A 14,057-nucleotide genomic window follows, 5' to 3' on the forward strand; every position below is an offset into this window, starting at 1 on the left:
GATGGTAGGGATAAAATTCCTGCATTGTCCTGAGCCCCTTCTCCTCTTTCTCTGGTGCTGTATACAGTTTCTCCAATTTAAAAATGAAAGGTATTGTGAGATCCGCGCAATTGAGCATCCAAATTACCAGCATTCATTGCTGAGCAATCAGTTGCCCATTATACGTGGAACAGCACAACATCGAGCAAAATCTTTTGGCATCAGTGGAAACCAAACAAGTAAAGAAAAAGGAATTGTGCAATTAGAAACTATTTAAAAAATTCATTTAGATGAGAATACTTGTCTGTATTTCATCAACTGACCGAATGCTCTGTAGTGGGCAACCTGGCACAGCCCAAGGGTAACCAACAGGTAGATCATGGTGCGTGAACCTGCATTAATGTAACAACCAGTCCCTAAAGTCAAGAGCACCGAGGGATAAGGAAATTCTAAGTACATTAGAGCAGTTTTTGTCCTCAGACAAGAGTCCTTGAATACGCTCTGTAGTGTGTTTATTCATTCAGGATTTGGATTCCTCCCAGGAACATAGAAACCAATGTCTGTGCTGCTGACATTCTGCCAGTATCTACCTGAGCCACACTGCACTGGGCTTTGATGTCCGCTCTTGGGAAAGGGGAGGCAGAAAACCATGGAGAGATAAGCATTTTATTCTGAAATGAAATAACAGAAACCGAAAAGACTGCCAGTATTGTTCCCAATGTATCCAGAACAAAGACAAATACTATCTATCACCCTATCTTATAGGCACCGTATGGATAAGACGTATTTCAACTTAATGTAAAATATATAAACTGGAACTGAAGTTAGATAGCATAGGTGTGGACATACTATAACGGTCTGTTTTGTATCAATAAAATATTAATTTCAGCACAATATCACCAAGACATCAACAAACATTTATTCTAGGATATGGTCATTGTGGGTGAGAACCACATGTAAAAGGGTCAGATTGGGGAAAGTGGCACATCAAACATTCATAGATCCAATAATCTGGAGGCTTAGAATCACTCAGGGGGTCACTTAGGGTCAGTTTCTGACCCCTGTTCGGCTAGTTTGGTATACATTATGGGGCACATTTATCAAGGGTCAAATAGAAAATTTGAAATTCAAATTTTCAAAATTTTTATAGCCAAAACTCTCAAATTAGACTAGGGAGTTTTTCAAATTCGATTCAAGTTTTTTAAAAAAAATTGAATTTCGAGGTCTATCATACTCTGGCCCTTTAAGAACTCTAATTCAACTATTTGCCCCCTAAAACCTGCTGAATTGCTGTTTAAGTCAATGGGAGATGTCCTGGGATCAATTTTGAGTTGTTTGCAGCCTTCCTGACATTTGAGTTTTTTTGGGGAAAAAACTCAAATTGAGTTTTTAAATCTCGAATCGAATTCAATTCAAATTCAATTTGAGTTTTCGGGTCAATATTATTCACCTGAGTTTAACAAATTTTTTCAAATAATTTTCGATTGGTCGAATTTCGAATTCATGGGCGTTTATGGGAGTTTTTAAAAACTCACATGAATTCGAAATTCGAACTTTGATAAATGTGCCTCCCAAAGTACAGCTCAAAGCTCAGGCAGGACAATAAGGTCAAAGAACAGAAGCATTCTACTTGCTTGTACTCACTTATTTGCCTTGCTTTCACCTACACATCTGTACGTATTGGTTATTTGTATAGCTGCAGCCATTCATAAAACACATTTTGTTTTGGGAGCACAAGCAGCGCCTACATTGTCCCATGCATGCAACATTCAGATGCAGAAGCAATCACAATCTTCACAACAGCTATGTACTGAACAGCTGCAATTCCATACAGCTATGAGCATTATACCTGTCAAATAATATCTTAGCTCTGGGTCTAAAATAATATTAAACACAGTGAAAACAGGATCATAATGCAATCTTAGCAGAGATGGTGTAGAAGTTTTGGGCAGCTCCACTACACAAAATATCCAAATTTTGATTTCTGAGACCCGGCGTTACACTTAAGCGATCCTTAAAGGGGTTGTTTACCTTCCAAAGCTTTCTTTCAGTTCAGTTGTTTTCAGATTGTTCACCATAAATAAAGACTTTTTTCAGTTGCTTCTTCGTGGTTTTTTTTTATTTATTTTTTTTACCTTTTTTCCAGAATAAAACTTTTGTGACAGCTCAGTAATCCAGGCGCAGAATCTGAACTGTTACAATTTGATACATTAGTCGCTATATTTCTCAGCAGCATCTGTGGAATTTTAGCAACTATTGCAAGAATTACAACTACAGCTGCTTTTAAAGGGGTTGTTTACCTTCCAACACTTTTTTCAGTTTAGTTGGTTTCAGATTGTTCACCAGAAATAACGACTTTTTCCAATTAATTTCTATTTTCTATTTGTTTTTCTAATATTGAAGGGCAAAGTTTCTAGACGGCTAGAATCTAAATCTCTAGCAGGATGGCACTCGGAGCGTTTCGTTTTCCGAAGTCGGCCGATGTTTCCTCATGAGGCAACTGCAGATGACTTCTAAAAACGAAGTGCTCCGAATGCCATCCCGTCGGCAATTTCAATTGTAGCCAGCAGGAAGGCAGTTCAGGGAGATTAGTCATCCGAAGAAGAGGCGGGCGACTAAATCTCCCTGAAACTTTGAGTGTGTCTCTGCCCTTAACTGTTCTTAATTGATACATTCAATTGATACATTTGTTATATTTGTCCCTGCTAAGCAGAATCCCTGAGTTAAAGGCACCTGTCAGAATTGATACAATAGTTGCTAATATTCCACAGGTGCTACTGCGAAATGTATCAACTAATGTAACAACTGAATGCAGTAAATTGTAATAGTTTAGTAAATTGTAAGAGTTCAGTAAATTGTTAGAGTTCAGTAAATTGTAAGACTTCAGTAAATTGTAAGAGTTCAATAAATTGTAAAAGTTCAGAATCTGCTCCTGGATCACTAAGCTGCCAGACAAACACAAGGGACAGGAACATTAAACTTTAAACTTCAATTTTGGGAAAATGATAGAAAAGAAAAGATGGAAAGCAATTGAAAAAAATCTTTGTTTATGGTGAACAATCTGAAAACATCTTGCTCTATATTCAACCCTTTCACCAACAGGAAGGAGGCCTAATACCATATCACCCACAATGATTCTACCTCTTCTTTTTTTTAATAACATAAATTCCATATGTAATAAAAGGCAGTTTGTTTGCTTTGAAACAGGTGACCAGTAAATGTTACCTTCTTATTGGTTGCTATAGGTTACTGTAGCCGGGCAAACTTAATGGAGCTCATTTATAAACACTGGGCAAATTAGCTTTTTCAACTATTTGCAGGTTGAACACTGAAAGCTATCATCTGATTGGTTGCCATGGGTTACTGCCCAGGTGCAAATGTGCCCAGTGTTTAGTAATGACCCCCAGTGTCTTTTATTACATTACCCAATACAAATGTAACATCTGGGAAATGACACATACAACAAGTCTGTTCCATTTTATCTATTTGATTTGAAGGCTGGGAGAAGGCGAAAGCACCATCACTTGAACACCAAAGCTACATTTGTCTATCAACAGAAGAAATATTATCTGATTAAAAATATCACAGATGCACATCCAGCTGTTGCCCTGAACTACACGCAGTCATTTATACCAAACTGCACATTTGTTTTCTGTTCCGTGGCACGTGAAACTCTAAACAGCCTGCAGACTCAGCTGTTTCCAAAGAAGAGTAATACATTTGATCATCTGCATTTATATAACACCAAGTGAAGAGGGATTTATTTTAGCCCAAGGATCTACAGACTTTGCTTTGGAAATTGCAATCCACGGGCAGCTGTTGCACGATTTTCCTTTAGCGCGCACATTTACCACCGATGTTCTGACTTGTATCTTAGGACCAATAATGCACAATGTACTCACCATTGTCTTCAACAGTAAAGTAGAAAATATCGCTAGTGGCGTTCTCTCTGTCTCGTAAAATGTAGCAGATTTGCATGTCATCAATGTCCCCTGGGGAAAGTAACAAGAGCGTTATTGTTTACATTAAACGTAAAAGTTATGTATTGACAATGAAAAAAAATAATGACATTACGCAATTAATTAATTTCCTGATGTAAAAGTGAACTAAAGTCTAAAAATTATTATGGCTAGAAATCCTATATTTTATATACTAAACTTACTGTTCCAGCCAAGAGGTTCAGTCACCAAAGAACAGTAATGATCTAAGCCTTCAAAGTTGGCTTAGAATTAGAAGTGTTAGTGGCACTACACATGCTCAGTGTGCTCTGGGCAGCTGTTGAGAAGCTAAGCTTAAAGGGGAACTATCGAGAAAAAATAAAAAAATAAAATATGAGCTTCAGCATACTGAAATAAGAAACTTTCTAAATATAATCAATTAAAAATTCTGTAACGTTTCTGAAATAATCAATTCACTATTCCCCACTTAGCATCTGTTTTCCCTCATTCTGTCTTCATTCAGGAGTTGGGTGTCAGATGAATGATCCGATATATCTTATAGGGGGCTTCTTTTGCCTAGATGTATTAGAGCTCACTCTATAAAAATCACCAGACATCATGTGTCTCTACATCCAGGATTTGTGCAAAAGGCAGTTATTTTGTTTGTACTGGAATCAGTTATTTGAGTGAGCTCTAATTCATCTGCTAGGAAAGGAAGTCCTCCTATAAGACGTATTGGATCATTCACCTGACTGCTGCATGAAGACAGAATGAAGAGAAACAGTTGCTGAGAGAAGAATAGTGAAGATAAACTTGATTATTTCAGAAACAATGCAGAATATTTAATTGATTATATTTAGAAAGTTTCTTATTTCAGTATGAGGAAGCTTATATAAAATTTTCATTTTCGTAATAGTTCCCCTTTAAGGATCGTAGCAAATCATCAAACAGAAAATGAGGTTTATCTGTCTACAAGGCTGATCATTTAATTCTGATGCAGAATGCACTGGTTTTGGAGCTGCCAAGTAATATGAATCTGAACTGATTATTAATTAGCCTTGTATTGTGACCTTTATATTGTATATAAACTGTATAAATTGGGAGTCTGTCCCTAAGCTCTGTGACTCAGAGAAATGCACCAATAACTACAAAAAGACACGTGGTAGGGGGGTGGCTCTTATTTAAAATAACTGAAAAAGCAGGCATGTAACTTTAGGGGGCCTGGACCCCCCCATGAACATTTTTTCATGGCCCACTCTGCACATAATTGCAGTGACCCGCGAGTCCCTGCTGCGCATACTCTTGGGTCACCCACGATCCCTAATCGCACATATTTGTGGGTCACCCATGATCCCCTGCTGCTCACACTACTGGGTGCAGGAAGGAGTTCTATTTAACTGACCTATTATAAGTGCTGTAATTGAATATATTTACAAAAACCTTCCTGCCAGATGTTGTTGGACTGCAAATCTTAATATCCCACTGAAAGCTCTGTGTGTTTGGGGGGTGCAGGGAGTTACAGTGTCCCAACATGCTTAAAAAAAGAACACTTGTTAGCCCCTGTAGTTATAGTCCATCAAAGCATAGTGAATACAATCATTTTGACACTTGCAATGCTACCAAGGGAGAGGAGACGACCCCGATCCAAGTGTGATAGAAAGAAAGTGTCAACACCCTTCCCCCTGTGCACTTCACTCTCTGTGTGTTGGCCTAACTGGAGTCTCAAGTTACCTGCCATTCTGGAAGAGAGTCAGTTACTGGGCAAACGTGCAATTAGCAGTTTTGTCACTAGTGCCAGTAAAACTTTTGGGATCCTTTCTATAAAAAAGGGTGATGAATTAACAGTACCCCCATCAGGTATTGCTTTTATTGTGACTAGCTCAAAACCTACGTGCAAGGCATATTGAGACAGAAGCCCCTGGGACCTATTTTTGCAACAATGAACCTCTAGTCAGGAAACAAACTTCTATGGAAGAGACAGGAGATGTTACATAACATTCCTGTTCTATCTGCAGTAGGAGAGAATCATTTACAAACTTCTCTGACTGTCCCTGATGTGGCATCAAGCCCCCTATTTGTAAGGTCAAACACCACTGAGGTGTTCTATGGTCTGGGAAATATAGGGAGGACAAACTCGTCACATTTAAGGTTTTCTAACAATTTGCCCCATGCTGGATGGTTTTGTATTGGTACGATGGCCTTTACCAATAAACTATAATGGAAGTTGGAGCTTGGTCATGGGCCCCAGTCACTGTAAGGTCAGCCAATGTCCCCCAAAAACAAGTATATGTGACGTGGGGACAAACCAGATGCCACTGGAATCACCAATGGCCCATCAAAATTCCCTCCCAATGGACCAATATTCAAGGACTAAGGGCCTGTCAGTGTCAGACCGGCATGAGGCCTTTGGGAAAAAGTTAAGGAAGTATGGCCAATATCACTGTATTTGTACTGTGCAGATTCTGCAGCTTCCAAACTACTCTGCTTTCTAAGAAGTAACTGTTAAAAATATTTACCCATTAAGCTCCCCTGACCCGTGTTCTAGTTTGAGCATATACTGTACTTGCTCAAATGACCTGATAATTAGAACTCAATGCAGATTTAAAGGAATTGTTGAGTGTACAAATAAAAACTAGGTAAATATAAAGGCAGTCCAAAATATGAATGGTTTTCAATATAGTTAGTCAAAAATGCAATCCATAAAGGCTGGAGTGACTGGATGTGTAACATAATAGCCAGAACACTACTTCCTGCTTTGCAGCTCTATTGGTTTCCACTGATTGGTTACCATGCAGTAACCAATCAGTGACTTGAGAGGGGGCCACATGGGTCATAACTGTTGCTTTCGAATCTGAGCTGAATGATGAGGATCAATTGCAAACTCACTGAATAATTATGTCCCATGTGGCCCCCCCTTCAATTCGCTGACTAACTCAGAGTTAGAGGGCTGAAAAGCAGTTGTGTTCTATTCTGTTCTGTTAGACATCCAGTCACTCCAGCCTTTATACATTACATTTTTGGCTAACTAAATATATTAGAAACATGTTTTATTTTGCACAGCTATTTACCCACTTTTTATTTTTACACTGAACTGTACCTTTAAAAAAAGACATAAACAAAAACACATGACATATTCTACACGTGTGGAAAAGTAATCGGCTTCCAGTGCACATGGTCCTGCTTTGCAGTTACTACAGGGACCCTTGGATAAGGACCACATCATAATGTTGAGTTGGTCCTTGACCGATAGGATTTTCTACCTGATATTGATCATGAAGACAATTGCAAGGGTCCCATGGGCCAAAAAGATGCTGGCTTGGTCTGGATAGGCCAAGTCAGCAGCTTTTATGGACCCTTGTATGGCCAATGTCACTGTATATGTACTGTACTGTATCTGCTTTCCAAGAAGTAACTGTTAATGATCTTTTCCCACTAAGCTCTCCTGACCTATGTTTTAGTTTGAGCATATAGTATACTTATTCTACTGACCTGGAAAAATCAGTGTAGAGTTAAAATATTACACACAATAACATACAACATATTCCAAATGGGTGGAGAAGTTTGCTTCCAGTGTTCATGCTCCCACCTTGCAATGGGGTGTGGGCACCCAACGTGAATTAGCTGAACATGGAGAAAGCAAACCCTGCATTAGCCCCACAAGTATGGGGGGGGGGTGCACAGATCCAGGACATGTGGTTGATGAAGTTGGGAAAGAAGACCTGTGCAGGCAACAACTGTTTATATAGGGACAGGGGGCAGTTATTAAGTTAAGTACATTATTCCTGACTTCATGCAACTAAAATTCCCTTTTCAGCCAAACTCCCCATTTACCATAATCCTGCATGACAAAGCGCTAGCCCGGGCTTGATTCAGCAGTGGGAAGTCTGGCTGATGTCAGCACCTTATTTTTTCTGTTCTTATCCTTAAATATACTTTTCCCCTAACAATTTTCTTCTGACGTTCTGCCAATTCAAGGGTTGGTTTAGAAATTAATTGTTACAAAAGAGATCAGAAGGAATATGATAAAGAGCATGTGCCACAAATCATTGACATTGTTGCAAATGAAAGGAAAACACAAGCAACCTTTAAAGGATCTTGGGAAACTGTCTGTGGTTAATGATCTTACAAAGACAACCTTCCTTTTCCTTAAAACCGTAAATAAATACTGCAGATGTGACTATATTAGATGTGACTGTATTAATGAGTAATATTGTAGTACAGAGTGAACTGGAGTTTAATATACAGAATGGTAAGAGCCTGGCAAGCTGCTTTAAGCCATTTATCACCAATACTATATCTAAGTGGCAATAGCATTCCACTTAAATAAGATGTATACACATACTTGAACAACAGTTAAAGGCAAAATTTAATTCATGGTTTACTACATATCTACAAGATGAAAACATTCTTTATACAAATATGATACTGTCACAATATTTGTAAATAGATATATATGATAAGAAGCCCTTACAAATTGTGCATTTGTGTGTTGCTAGCATAGATAACATGCCTATGGTGCTCTGCATTGAAAAAAAAGAAAGAAAAAGGGTTACCTTGGGTGAACTGATTGATGCTTTGGTTTCCTTTTCCCAAGTTCATAAGGAATCCGTGACTGGGAACTTGAGTGACCCGGTAGCGGAGGAAGAGATGGGTACTGTCCCTATCCTCAGCTTTCAGGGATTTGCTGGTAATTAAAAATCCCAAATGACCAGTGGTCAGGATCCGTAAAGTTGGGGCACCTTTGTTTACTACAATTTGAGGCACTCCGTTATCCACAGCCAAGATCTGGATTTTCATCATTTGGGGCTGTCTTGTCTCAAAGACAGTATCAGGAAAGACATAGAAGTCTGTGTGGGTACCATCTGTGACTGTGAACGAGAAACTATCTTCAGTAGATTCTGTGCCAACATGTTTGTAGCTGATAAGGTTGTCGTTGAGGTCCTGCTTGGTAAAAGAAGTCACAGCTTTGCTATTATTGTACATGATCTTTCCATGAACTGGCACTTGAGTGATAATGAACCTGAGAAGGTTATCAGGGGTGTCCCTATCCTCCACTGTGAGTTCAAACGGGGTTATTAATTTGTTCTCGCTCTCTCTCACCAACAACTTGTGAATGGTTAGCACTGGCTTTTTATTGTCCACATCCGTGATAGAGATCCTAAATGTTCGGAATACTGGGTTGTAGCCATCAGTGACCTCAAATTCAAAGCTGTCCATCTTCACTTCATCATCTGAGGTATGAGTGTAATAGACTTTATTTCCTGCAAGCTGGAGCTGAGTAAAAGAAGTAATGGGCACCCCTGGCAAGTCTGTGCATTCAAGGTGCCCACGCATAGGCGCACGTGTAATAGTGAACACCAAGTGCTCATCTGGGCTGTTAAGGTCACTAGTACTTAGCAGGTCAGTGGTTAAAGTGACTCTCCCTCCTTCTTTTAATGATACGCCTTTGCTAATGACATCTGGAAAGACCATATCAATGCTACTAACAGTAACATAAAAATATCTGTCAATGAGAGGGTTAATGCCATCCGTAACATCAAATTTAAACAGATCCCTGATACCCTCTTGGCCAAAGTGTTTATACTGTATTAGATCCCTATCAACTTCATCTTGAGTAAAGTTCATGCCAATTGTGATATTCTCTAGGTCACCATGTGGTTTCCTTCTCTGAAGCAGACCCTGACCAGGACCATAGCGTAAAATGTAAGTTAAAGTACGGTCTTCAGAGTCTAAATCTGTTGCTTTGAGGACTTTGTTATTAATCAGCTTGGTTTCCCCAATGTCAATTTCTAATCCATCATTGATGGTCATTCTAGGAGTCTCATCATCCACTGGAATGACCATAATGAGCACAGTTTTGACCACAGTATGCTTTCCATCAGTAAGTTTGATTTCAAAGGTGTCCTCTTTGGTTTCTGTATCATCATGCTCATATATAATACTGGAGCTCTCCTTGATGTCCTCCAGACCGAAAGTGATGACAGGTATGCTTCCATTGGTAAGCTGGTTCACTATGTGGCCGTGTTTGGGGGGCTTTGTGATAAAGAAGATGAGATCATCTGCTGGGATGTCAGCATCTGCAGCATTCAGTATAGGGGTATCGATAACAAGGCTCATTCCTTCCATGACTACAAATTCCCTCATGAATATGTCAGGCTTTTCATCATTAGCTGGTATAATAATAATAGGGAAGAAGTGTCTCTGGGAGAAGTTGATTCCATCAGAACAGCTGAAGGTAAATCTATCTTCCACAGGCTCTACACCTTTGTGAATGCTCTGCACGTAGTAAATATGACCCAGTCTGATGTCTTTTAAGGTGAAAGCACTTACGGCTGTCCCAGCCCTGGATTTCTCAGAACCAGGTGCTGGAGAAATGTTCTCAATGTAACCTGAGGATGGCTGAACTACTATGGTACATAGTATATCATCATTAGGAGTGTCTCCGTCTACTGCACTTAAATGTGCAGGGGTTATAACATCTTTCTCACCTTCAATAACTGTAAACTGTTCTCCCACAGTCACCGTTGGGATTTGATTGTCCACTGGCAGTATCGTTACTTGAATCCTAACTCCATTTACTCTGTTACCTCCAATTGTCCACTCCTCTGACAGATCTGAGAGAGTTAAATTAAAGGAGTCCTCAGTTTTCTGCAAACCGATCTCCCCCGATGTGTGGCTGTACACAACAGAGCCATCGATAATGTCCCTTTGGGAGAATCTTTCGGCAGGGAAGCCATTTACCAGAATTTCTCCAAGCAGAGGTGGATCTTCCACAATAAATGTCAACATTAGGTCATCCGTGTCTGCATCAGTCCCCTGGATGACATTTGATGTGATCTCTGCTGAGCTCCCTTCCAGGACATCTAAAAAGGACCCTATAGTACCAGATGGAAGCATAAGTCTAGGTATCTCATCATCCAGCAAGCGCACAGTAACCTTCATGATGATTGTAACAATATGAACCCCATCACTTACATCAAGAGTACAGGAGTCGGCAGCAGACTCTTCCCCACTATGAGTATAGGCAATCCTTCCTTTATATATGTCATTCAGAACAAATGCTTCCCCAACCTCCATGACGTGGCTGGAATAGAGGAGTTGGCCATATTTTGGAGACTGAGTAAGGGTAAAAGAAATTTTATCATTACCGGTATCAGCATCAGTTGCATCCAGCTCTGCTTTAGTGATAACATGAGTTCCTCTCTCTTGTACAGTGATCCCTGTATTGATAATATTTGGGGGATTGTTGTCCACTGGCTCTAGATAGATGGTAAAGTCTCCCTCTGCTACATTCCCAGATGCATCTTCTACCGTGTAGTGAAACTGCACCACACGTGGGGTGATTCCCAGCTCCAAATCGGGGGGTTTGTAGGCAATCTTGAGGTGGTTGATTTGGGCTTGGGTGAATTCAGTCACCACCTGGTCTGGGTTTTCCTTCAGAACAATGAATCCCATAAGAACTGGATTGTTCTCATCAGTGTCGGATGGTGGGGAAACGACTGTGTATTTCAGGTCTCTATCCTCAGAATCCTGGTCGGTATAACGTAAAAACTTCCTCCTAAAAGGGGTCAGGTGGTACTCTTGGACCAACATTTTAAGGGTGGTATCAGGAAAAAGTTCAGGAGGTATGTCATCTATTGGATTTATTTTTACTAAAAAGGTGTGCTCCTCTGACTGGTTTGGAGGGTCATTGTCATCCTGGACCCTAAAAATCATCTGGTCCATCACCGATTCTGTATTGTGCGATCCAACATGTTTATAGTACAGTTTGCCATCTAGTATATCCTGCTGAGACCACACCTTCACCACTCTCTCAAACAAGTTCAACTCAGGGATGAGATGCCACTGAGACATATCCTCCGGTATCTCATTCTGTCTCAACACCATTACACCCAGGGTGGAATAAGGAGGCTCCAGGGTAAAGAGAATGGAGGAGTCCTCTGAGTCAATGTCAGTTGCACTGAGAACAAAGGGGGTGACAGGGCCCACTTCCTTCTCAGAGAGCATTAGCCCAGTGTTGGCATTAACTATAGGGGGCTCATCATCAGTTGGCACCACAGTGATGGGGAAGAGGAACTCAACCTCATGTTTCCCATCAGTCATGCGGAACACAATGTTGTCACTGTAAGTGTCGCTGCCATCATGTTGGTAGATGACCCTCCCCTGGTCCAAGTCTGAGGCAGTGAAGAACTTGGAGCCCCCTGGAGGTAAGTTGACCAGGGTAAGTTGTCCATGTCTGAGCCCATCCAAAACTGTCACCTGAACGTCCTCCAGGTTGTCCTCATCGCTGATTTGTAGGTTATGGGAGCTGGAGAGAGGCCTGGATTGACCTTCATACAGCAGCTGCCCAGTGTTGCGGGTGATGACAGGTGCCAGGGTGTTCATGGGTTTGACCACGATCATAAAGGAGAAGGGGTCGGAGACTGCCCCCTCTGTATCCACCACCTCCAGCTCCATCTCAAAGATGCGCTCTCTGTCCGAGTCCTCGGCCGGGGGTTTGTAGGCGATGCGCAGCTCCTGCAGGTCCCGCTGGTAGAAAGAAGTGATGGGCACGTTGCGATCGTCGGTGCTGACTATCTGCCCCTGCCCCGGGAGGAAGGAGGAGGTGATGTTAAAGATGAGCGACCCCGGCTCCGACTCCGCGTCCTCCGCAGCCAACATGTCCGGGGTGATGGCCGTCATGACAAACTGGTCCACTTCCATCATCATCATGGCCACAAAGCTGGGCTTAGGCTGCGTGTTCTCCAGCCCTTCCCGGATCCGCACCAGCAGATGGAAGTGCTCCTGCCTCAATACGTTCCCGGCCCGGTCGTGCAGCTCCACCCGCAGAGGGATGAAGTCTCGGTTGGGAGACTGGGAGGAAGCGGTGTGCTGGTAGCGGGCTCCGCGCAGGAGGAACTCCTCACAGTCAGTTAGTTGCGCGGGGGCGGAGACTAGAATGCCGTAACGCGGAAGCCCGGACAGACCAGGCAGAGGACTCACCCGGCACAGCTCCGAGCTCTTATCGTACGTGAACTCCAGGATCTTCCTGTCTATGGGGGGACTGGTGCCCAGGAGCTTGTCCACTAGCAGCGGCATGTTGCGGGTCACCACCTCCAGCTGCGTGAACAGAACCTCCACCTCCAGCAGGAAAGGAATAACGAGGGTCCGCGTGGGAGTGTCATAGCGCAGCTGCAACTTCACTCGGTCCCTTGAAGGGCTGCGGGCGCCCAGGTGCGAATACTTCACTTCCTGTGACCCGAACTCGCACGGGAACCGGTTAGGGGTCAGGCGGCCGGGCCTCTGAGACAGGGGGTCGTTGCCCAACACCGTGAGGTGACACTTGTCTCCCGGGCGCACTTGGATCACCAGGTCGTGGACGGGATCCAGGAAAACCGACCTGCCGAAAGGAACTCGGACGCCGCTATTCGCCACAAGGATCTCGTCTTCCAGGGGTCCGTAGGACAGGTTTGACTCGTCTGGGACCCCGCTGTGTGCGCGGAGCTGCGCGGCCACCAGCAGCCATATCCCGAGGAGCAGCAGCGCTTTGTGGCAGCTCATTGTAAGCGCAGTGACCGTCTCTTTCAGCTGCGACTGTCCCACTTACAGCAACGGGCATGGAGTTCCAATGTCAGTCAGGCGAGTGTCCCAGGCACTACTCACTACTGCACGTCAGGGATTTCATCCAGACTCCCCAAGCGCTCGGAGGGGAGGGCGCAGAAGTTTATCACAAAGCCGATTGGTGCTTCGTTCTCTAGGGAAAAAAGGGACTAATGTAACTGGACGGCGGAGTCATCAATCAACAGCAACAGGTTGTCAGAGGGCGTGACCTGCGGGGGGAATGTGCCAAAGGACAGCGGTGTGCGGTCACTCAGTGTGTGCTGCGACCAGGTGAGTCCAAGCTCAGGCCTTCCCCAGGGGCAGCGAGGACATTTCTCGATGTAAAATACAGATACAACTACAAAGGGCGCGTTATAATGCTTATTACTTATTATATACAACATAGGGAACCTCCAGCTGTTTCTCAAATGCAAATGTAAAGCGCTGCAGCTGTGACACCACCTGGTTTATTTAACTCCCCCCCCCAGACTTCCTCAGTTGCTAGGGTCCGCTCCAGTTTGTTGCCTGGCTAATCTATAATATCACAGGGTTAGTTGGATT

General features: G+C 42.6%; 1 protein-coding gene across 1 annotated transcript in view; it reads right to left on the reverse strand.

Annotated features, from left to right (window-relative positions):
- Positions 1-13,596, reverse strand: part of frem2.S (FRAS1 related extracellular matrix protein 2 S homeolog) — a 109,615-nt gene extending 96,019 nt beyond the window's left edge. Inside the window, exons 1-2 of the mRNA XM_018250217.2 lie at positions 8,471-13,596; positions 3,882-3,971 (exon numbers count right to left, since the gene is read on the reverse strand). Coding sequence (XP_018105706.1) covers positions 3,882-3,971; positions 8,471-13,457 — 5,077 coding nt within the window. The 5' untranslated portion in view covers positions 13,458-13,596. The remainder of the gene's footprint in view (positions 1-3,881; positions 3,972-8,470) is intronic.
- Between the last annotated feature and the right edge of the window lie 461 nt (positions 13,597-14,057).

The sequence above is a fragment of the Xenopus laevis genome, chromosome 2S (genome assembly GCF_017654675.1).
Source record: "Xenopus laevis strain J_2021 chromosome 2S, Xenopus_laevis_v10.1, whole genome shotgun sequence".
Lineage (NCBI taxonomy): Eukaryota > Metazoa > Chordata > Amphibia > Anura > Pipidae > Xenopus > Xenopus laevis.